Source organism: Branchiostoma belcheri, unplaced genomic scaffold, assembly GCF_001625305.1.
Source record: "Branchiostoma belcheri isolate BF01 breed outbred unplaced genomic scaffold, Haploidv18h27 scaffold14, whole genome shotgun sequence".
NCBI lineage: Eukaryota > Metazoa > Chordata > Leptocardii > Amphioxiformes > Branchiostomatidae > Branchiostoma > Branchiostoma belcheri.
The window spans coordinates 3792868-3801669 of record NW_017802824.1 but is presented as its reverse complement, the minus strand read 5'-3'; the positions used below and the strand labels follow the sequence as shown (position 1 = coordinate 3801669).

At 43.5% G+C, this 8802-nt stretch overlaps 1 protein-coding gene across 1 annotated transcript; it reads left to right on the top strand.

The window, feature by feature from the left end:
* Positions 1-1046: 1046 nt before the first annotated feature.
* LOC109464635 (hemicentin-1-like) lies at positions 1047-8038 on the top strand. The gene is made up of 9 exons (XM_019761647.1): positions 1047-1106; positions 2326-2482; positions 2866-3171; positions 3511-3658; positions 4179-4294; positions 4566-4820; positions 5297-5608; positions 7284-7399; positions 7789-8038. The coding sequence occupies exons 1-9, from the start codon at positions 1047-1049 to the stop codon at positions 7954-7956; spliced, it is 1638 nt and encodes a 545-aa protein (XP_019617206.1). The 3' UTR covers positions 7957-8038.
* The last annotated feature ends 764 nt before the right edge of the window (positions 8039-8802 follow it).

Here is an 8802-nt window from a genome sequence, read left to right as displayed (position 1 = left end):
CTTTATCATCCAAGCAGGGCGTATTACAGGAGTTTTGGATTTGTCAACGGTGGGATCTGTGCCTGGTTCTGAGTAGAATTACTGACACTGACTGTTCAAAGGTGCCTTATCCGATTGTCTAATCTGTCGGGCTTTCAAGTACTAGGATTACTCAAGGAGCTGGACGCCCAAACTTTTCTTCGTGGCGTAACGACAGAGCGTTAGGCTCGGAACCAAGACGTCCCGAGTTCGAATCCTGCATGCCATGTCAGCGATGTTGCGCTCTTGGCAAATGCACTTTACACGAATGTTCTCTCTTTACTCAAATGGAAATGTCTGTTGTCAGTTCATGCGTTTGTCTGGGTTTGTGGCGGCATACTAAATAGCTGTTAGAAAACCTTTAGTGTGCCGTCGCCATGTTTGTTGGAATTAATAAATTTTTCACTTTTCTAAGCTTGTAGAGTGAGATTGTTCATTTACTCGCACCGAACATCTTAGTTTGTTAGTGCTAATCTCCAAGCAGATTTCCTTTGGGGGAAAGGTACTATCAAGGAGAAAGATTGGCCACCAGTTATCATACGGGGGGCCGTGGTAACTAGTGGCCAATTTGATCCTGGCTTTCTCACGATCGAATCTGCTTGTTGATTATTATATTAACGTCGGTGAAGGTTAGACATCCAGGTAATAAGACACGCCAAAAACAGTTACTCACGCGACTGGATATGATATTTAAAAAAAATCATATCCAGTTGCTTGACTGTTTTGGCGTATCATAGTAACTCCTCCAGCATTACTTTACATTACAGTTTGAAATAACAAAATTATAGGATTATATTTCATACTGCCATCGCAATTATTCTACTATAAGTGCTGCGGAAGCATCCACAGCTGCAGTGCTAGCTTTGAGCTGAAAGACTCTGGAGTAAATCATTTTTCGACAGTATCGTTTTCGTAACTGCCACATTTTATCATGTAAGATTGGTAGTTAATTTCCTCCTGGAAAGAGCCAACACGGGAAATAAATTGCCCGTGCATTTCACCGACATCCCTGCAGTTATTGAAAAATTATGATATACAACTGCGCCATGCTGACTTTGGGGTCAAGTGCGCACATGCATAAATCACATGTAAGCTATCTGTAAAATGTCAGTTGGAAACGTGTTTTGTGCTGTGATATTCAATTGTGACCAGCAACGTGAATATGTCATATTCATTAGTTCTACCATTCATTTTAACCTTATATTGATAATCTATTTATTGCGCATGGAAAGAATCCCTTGCTGTATTCTGTTTAAAGTTGAGAAATAGAAATAGAAACGTACAGTGACAAGATAAGATCTTGCATGCCCCTTCCTCCATTTCCTCCTCTACTCGTCCACTTCTAATTCAGAAGATGCCTTCATGAGTTCTCGACCTTGGTATATACGAAGAAACGCTATTTGCCTGTATCTCCCCCCGTGATATGCAGACTTTTACTGCCATGAAGTTACTGCAGGCACTTCAGGTAAATGCCAACCGCCAGACACTCCAGTCCATCACGCGGCAACGGAGTTTGGGGAAGGTCTGGTAATTGGGCGGTAGCTGATGGAATCGCTGCTTGAAGTGATGGCAGTGTGATACCCCTGAGTGGCACGCGGGACGGTAATGTGGAGATAATGTTGGCTGTCGTGTCTTGCTGATCCGCTAAATGCTCCCGTGCCATCTACAAGCCACTTAAGGAGTCTGTTAGGGACGCCGTTATATGGAGCAGAAGCATCTGACAGTCTCCGGATGATGTTCTTTGCGATGTGTTGTAATCAGCCTGTCTCCTTTCTTCCTGGAAATAAAGATTCCAAGTCAAGCGGTAAAGCTCGAGATTTCGTCTGCCAAGAAAGCTGCACAGAGAGATGGCTCATCTCAAAACATAAAAATCACAAGACTACGCTGTTAGCATCACAAAAACCTTTTCATACTTACTTTGAAGAAAGCCTGTCTTACAAGTAAGATAGAAATCGTGCATAGTGTATTAAGGACAAGAGGCCCCGCGTTATCACAAGAGAGCGTAGCTCTGCTACAGTCTATTCCTGCTTTGTAAGGGATATTATTCCAAAAAAAAACCCTGAAAACTACCAAAGGCTATGCTAACAGATTCTGTGCTAGTCGTTTGTGCTTCTCCTCAACATCATGTATCTTTCTATCGATATTTCAACAGCTGACGGTGCGTTCTATAGAAGACGGCCTGAATCTAAAGTCGTTCTCGAAGGGAAGGATACCAGCCTCAGCTGTTCTTTCAACGATCTTAGCAGCGACGACGTCGTCAGTTGGCAAGGGCCGCCGGGTGATAACATTATATCTTCGGGGAGGAAGGTTTCTGTCATGTATGAACGCCACAGTATAGTCGGTGACGCGTTACAGGGAGAGTACAACCTGAATATCCGGGACGCTCAGGTGGAAGACTCTGGGGATTACAGATGTTCAACACCGAGTGTGAGGGCCGCTGCAGATGTTACACTCACGGTCATAGGTCAGTTATATCGCATCATGTTTCATTTTCTAACCTAATCTTGAGTGTAAATGGTTTGTTTTGTAGACGTGTTTGGTACCATCGTTTAGATAATGGTGTTTTAAATGTCTTCGCAGAAAGAAAAATATTGTTAAAGATATTGTTATTGCACAATTTCTACTTTCAAACACATAAGGTCCATGACCTCGACCAGGCGTCTGTCACCATGGTAACTGGTGCTGTGGTAGACATCCTGTGGTGTTTGGTTCTATTATTTAACTTGGAGGGGCTGGCCTCTACACATAATTAAGCTAGGTCATGTGAGCTTAGTAAATGTTATACTTTTTGCTTTGCAAATAATGCATTTTAAGTAATATTCTAAATTTTAATCTGCGGCGTTATAGTGCCAATGGTTGGACCCCCTGACATCACCGGAGCAGAGCTACCACTGACGGCAGGAGACGAACTGCTGCTCCGATGCCGGTCGCGAGGCGGCTACCCTCCTCCTCGGCTCACCTGGTACAACGGTACCCACCAGTTCGGTTCAGAAGATACGGCTAGCAATGACGAGGGAGGAACCGTCACGCTGGAGCTGTTCACGGCGCGGGTCTCCAAGTGGGACGACGGCGCTAACTTCACCTGTGTTGCCGACCAGGGGTTTCCTGATATTGTCAAACCCCGAGCTGCTTCAAGAATACTACGAGTTGACTGTAAGTTGGTTATTGCATTTTGCATGTTATAGCAGGCTTCCATATTTATCTAACAAAGCAAGGGTACTCTCCAAGCAGAGTTTTGGGTTTTGGCTTATTCTTTGGCGTATTTTTAGGCTTTTTATCGGGTTTTCTTTATTTGCACTGGTATGGTATCTATCTTTTACGTGATGTTGGCGTTCAAAAGATACCAGTGCAAAAAAGAGAGCCCGATGAAAAGCCTAAAAACGCCAAAAATAAGCCTAAAACTTGGAGAGTAAAGCAAGAGATGCACATGCAGTTGTAAAATATCCTTACGACATTGACGTATAACGTGATTTCCCGCGTTTCAATCTTTAGACCCCCCGACTGTGTCGGTCCCGTCCCCGTCCATCCACGCCAGAGAGGGCCAGTCGGTAAACCTGACCTGCTACGTCGATTCCAACCCTAAAGCAACCGTCACCTGGCGGAAACGGGGGGACCGGCTCCCCAGGGACAGCATACAAAGGTTGGTTACTTTTTTCCACATGTATTCCATTTCATAATACCATATCTACATTCCTCTCTCTCAAATCTTACCTTTTCAAGAGCCTCTCTAACTTTCAGAAACACAAATCTTCTCCCAATATTGCCAGCAATTTGAAAATATGTAACGGGCTTGCGTTGAGATTGATACTCTTTCTATAAAGTATGTATTTGGATCCCTCCTACCCTGGGAGCCAGACTGGATATCTGGCCATCAGCCAGTTCCCTTCGGCGGCTCGAGGCTATAAGCCAGCCGGTATAATTAGTGCTACGAGGTTGTTGTGGCCCAAGGGAGTGTCCCCATACGAACTCCCTTCAGGCCTCAACTCCCCGTAGCGCTCATTTTGACCGGCGGGCGTACGGCATCAGGTCGCCGAGGGGAACTGGCTGACGGCCGGTCCGATATCCAGTCTATGTAGATCTCTCCAGTTGATTCGACTATAATAAAGCTCATTCATTTACTTCCTGTCTGTAATGTTCTGGTCCCTTTTGTTCTGGTCCAGGGAGAGAAGCATCCAGATCGTTAAAGTTTCCAAGTACGACAGCGGTGTTTACCAGTGCGAGGCGGACAACCGGATCTTACCGGTCGGTGTGGGCTCCATCCGGCTAGAGGTGTTCTGTACGTACTGCTCATCATCTGCACAGTTTGCACATTTCCATAATTTTCATCTTTTCCAGATGGAAGCGATTACATTGAAATTGATATGGTCATAGATATTACATTTCCATTTGAGCGATAGTCTTCGATTTAATTTGTAATTCCTGATCGGCACTTATTTGCAATAATTTAATTTGTGAAGAAATGATTAGCAGGAAATTGACCTATTTTGCATCGTCCTAATGATGATAATGCAATTTTTTAAAAAAAATTTACAATTATTCCTTACTAGACCCGCCCAGTATTGACTCCACACTCAACGACAAAGTTTCAGTCATGTACGGAAATAACGACTTCTCACTCAACTGCTTCGCGGACGGAAACCCCAAACCTCACATCCGGTGGCAGCGGAAGGATACAAGTTTGTACTGGGAAAACCCGCTTCGCTTCCACCGGGTGCGTTACGACGTGGAGGGGACATATCAATGCGTGGCAACGAGTGACGGATTCCCTGTAGTCACAAAAGATGTTGAACTTGACGTCTTAGGTATGTGTTTTTTAACACCTTCATATGAACAGATATAGTTCTGACGTGACGCAATTATCACTGCAGGAAAAGTTGGATTTACCAATGATAGTAAATTCGCTTACTATCATTGTTAAAGCTCAAGATGACTGGACTTGACTTTTATTAACTACCATTGTAAAGCTGGTACAGTTTACAAAGTGAGCGTTACTCGACTTCATTGGAATTTCCTACCATTGGTACATCCAGCATTTCCATAAGAGTATCATTCTGATGTTTCTCTATTTACTTAAAACTTTTCTTCCCACACAACGTATTGTTCTCACCTAGAGCCTCCGACCAGTCTCACTGGGTCGGTCTATTGAAGAAGATCAGAGGCACTGGTCGAAAGCTCTAGGCGAAAACAATCCTTTGTAAAATTGTCTTCATTTTTTCACGAAGTGACTTTCTGATTTAATCTGTTTAGTGACTATTTGACATTATTATTATTGTATCAGGAAAACCACAAGTTGAAGCGGCGTCAGCGCAAGTTTCCACCAATCAGGGTGAGGTCGCACGGTTCTACTGTGACGTCATCGGCGATCCTCTACCAGAGAAAGTCACGTGGCTGTGGAGAAACAAAAATGGCGTCGAGAGCGTGCTTTTGGATACAAACAACGGCATCTCCATCATGGAGAAGATTGTAGGCAAGATGAAGACCGCCATGCTGTCTATTGACCACGTCACTGGTGACGATGAGGGGATCTACATCTGCAAGGCAACGAACATCTTCAGCTCAGATCAGCGGGAGATACGGCTGTCTGTTAAAGGTGAGAAGCATAAAAATGCCTGTAAGCTTGTAGCGTAAGTCCCGATGTAAAAATTGAAACTGACCAGTTTCTCGGTGGGGGATGATTGAAGTTTGCCTCACCACTGTTGAGTGATTTTAAATTGACGGAAGTGACACCGAAGAGTGAATGAATTGTCTGTCGAAATACCCATCACACCAATGCCTTCTACAGCTCTTCATAAATCATTTCAAACCAACTCGTTTTAATTCCAGTATTGATTTATAAAAAGAAAAAAAAAACTTTCCTGATATTGCACAGATACCATACGTTAATTTTGACAATGGAGAGACAAAAATCAATTAGGATCATACCATAATCAAATGGTACATAATGTGAAGCTTGGTTTCGCCTTAACCTCAAGGAATACAAGGACTTGAGATCTCACTACTATGCTTTATGTTGTTCTTGAAAGAATCGAGGACATCTATCATCGCCATCATCTCCGTTTCTGTTGCGGTCATCGTCATGGCAACGGTGTCAGTCGTTGGGGTGTTCGTGGCTAAAAAGAAAGGGTGGATCTGTGCCGATGAGAAACGTGGTAAGTCATGCCTTCACGAAAAAATAGGAATGATTACTAATGTTTTGGTTGCTATACTAGGGGGCAGAATAATTGCCTTGTATACACCAGGAGATAAGTCAAGGTTTAGTTAAACAACATAAGTTAGAATAAAAGTTAATCTGAATTGGTACGTAATAATGTGCGTATTACAAAAAAAAAATTTCTGTTTTCCAACTCAAAAAGAATTTGACTCATCGGAATCCTTAGTACTACAACATGTATAGACACGTAGTTCTTCCGAACGTGTGACGTCAACATTAGGTCAAATAATGTCAAAAGTATGGAACGACCCCCGTCCTGGGTGACAGAGGGTCGGTGTGCCCTAATGTTAAATGATTTACTCCACTCTACTCCTTTCGCAAAATTCTCGCGTTAAATAGATTACTTGTTCGACATGGCGTGGTGTATTTTCTGATTGATTTAACAATGTGCCGATAAACAGCTACCCCAGCTCTGTCTCCAACGCGATCTGTACCACCGATACCGAAGTACGGGCGGAAACCCGGACATGGTACGAACGACTCCGGTGTGGAGGACCTAGAAATGCAGGAGATGGACGGCACGCTCAAACCACGGCCTCCTCCAAGAGTGGACAAGGACTGGACCTCCATAGGACTCTCATATCCACGTGAGGCTATCAATAGATATTACTGCACGAGAATTTAACAATGGTAGTGAATGCCAGTAAAGCCGGGTAATGTTTACTCTGTAAACAGCACCGTACTTTACAATGATAGTAAATAAAATTCAAGTCCATTAATTCTATTTACTACCATTGTTAAGTCCAGTTACGGACGACAATTTTACATATATTTCCTGTTTTTTTTTTGCTTGACCTACAGTACTACACTTTTGTTTGTTTTTGAATCTAATGACATGTTCCCTAGAATAATTTGATTTGATTTTAATCTAGTACTTTAATGAGGTTGGTATTTTAACTTTAAATTTAGTGTTATATTGTAAAAATGTAATAATTATATTGTCACAATATGTTTTTATACAATGTGCGGGACATGTAATTCAGCCTTCGGGCTGTGAGGTGTTTCAAATAAAACCCGCATTATTATTATTATAATCGTCTTGATGTTTTTCTAGGCCTGGCTCACTCCAACACCCTCCCGCCTTACTCCACCGTGGAGCGGCATCGGCCTGACGGTCAGGACCCCCGTCTGTCAGCCAGCATACAGGAGGAAGAGAGTATACCTGTTGTGGTGAGCATACTTGGCCATAATACAAACAATACGCTTTGCCCACCTTATGCTTCATGCTTGTGTGCCGATAAAAAAAAAATGAAAGAAATCTCCATCTTGAGAAGAACGGTGTACCTGCATTATGATCAGGGCACATTTCCAAACCGTGGCCCGGCCGGGCTGTTTGTGTGATCGAAAAACAAACATTTTATACACAAATGGTACTTATAATTTTTTTTTTACTTTTTTGTCTTTTGTATTATAGTTTTTGTTCCTGGAAACTGCCCGGCCGAGCCCCGGGCTGGAAATTGTGCCATAATCATAACATGGCTAATAAGGGGCATCTTCTCGTTGGATGGTAATTAACCATGTCATGCCATTACTTTTCATGCTCATTGTACTTTGCCTAGGTTCAGGTCGAGCCCCCAGCGCCGCCACCTAAGGACAAGAAGAAGCGGTGGAAGAGACGGGGTGGAGACGGCACCGGGCACAGCCAGCAGCCGGGCGGGAACAGCGGCATGCGAAATCATCACCAGGCAGACAACGTGCTCAACGAGATTCAGGCAGAAAGTCTGTGAATGGTCGATTTCAACCAGCCTCTAACAGACTAGCTACACTGGCTACATATAGGAGAATATTTTCCAGGGGAGTTTGGCCGCCTTGGGGTTTGACTGGCCGCGCAGTTAGGGAAAGAATGAACCTTCCGCGGACTGACTCGCCTGACCAATTTTACTCTCCTTTCTGCCAAATGCTACGATCTGTATTCCCGTAGGAAGACCTGGTGGAGGCTAGATCTCAACAAGGACAGAACGTAATATCAAAAACCAGCAAAATGAGAGAGCAGTGGTCAGGAAAAGATGTCTCCTTGCTTGCGGAAGTTGTCTCCTATCTGATGACTGTGGACTCAATGGACTCAAGACAGGAAAGAATGGTTACAGAGATAGGATGCACATTTATATCATGGCAGCTGAAGGCCACGGTAGATAAACTGGACTGAATGGTTTACATTGTACACGTACAGTGCACGTATCTGTGAACAGCAAACCATATTTAACCGGCACTTCCAAATGTAGCCGGTTCAGTAATCTCACTGTTTACATATCTCAGAAGATTTCAATAGAAGACGGAAAGCCTACTATTTGATGAATACTTCACGTATCCAAGTATTACAGCAAAATGTGATGTGATGTATGAGCTGCTTTTGAAAGTAATGACGTGGCGTGTAATGGTTATGCCATAGGCCGAGCTAGTATCAAAAGACACTTAAGCCCCTGTCACAAATATCTAGATGTACGTATTTGGCCTTCCAAACGCTGCCAAACCTCCCACACACCATAATTAGGTGTAGGTTGGGAGCAAGGACGGTTGTGGTTGGCTGGTATTCGGCCAGGTCGACTATTATTGTTGGGAGACAAATTTGACTC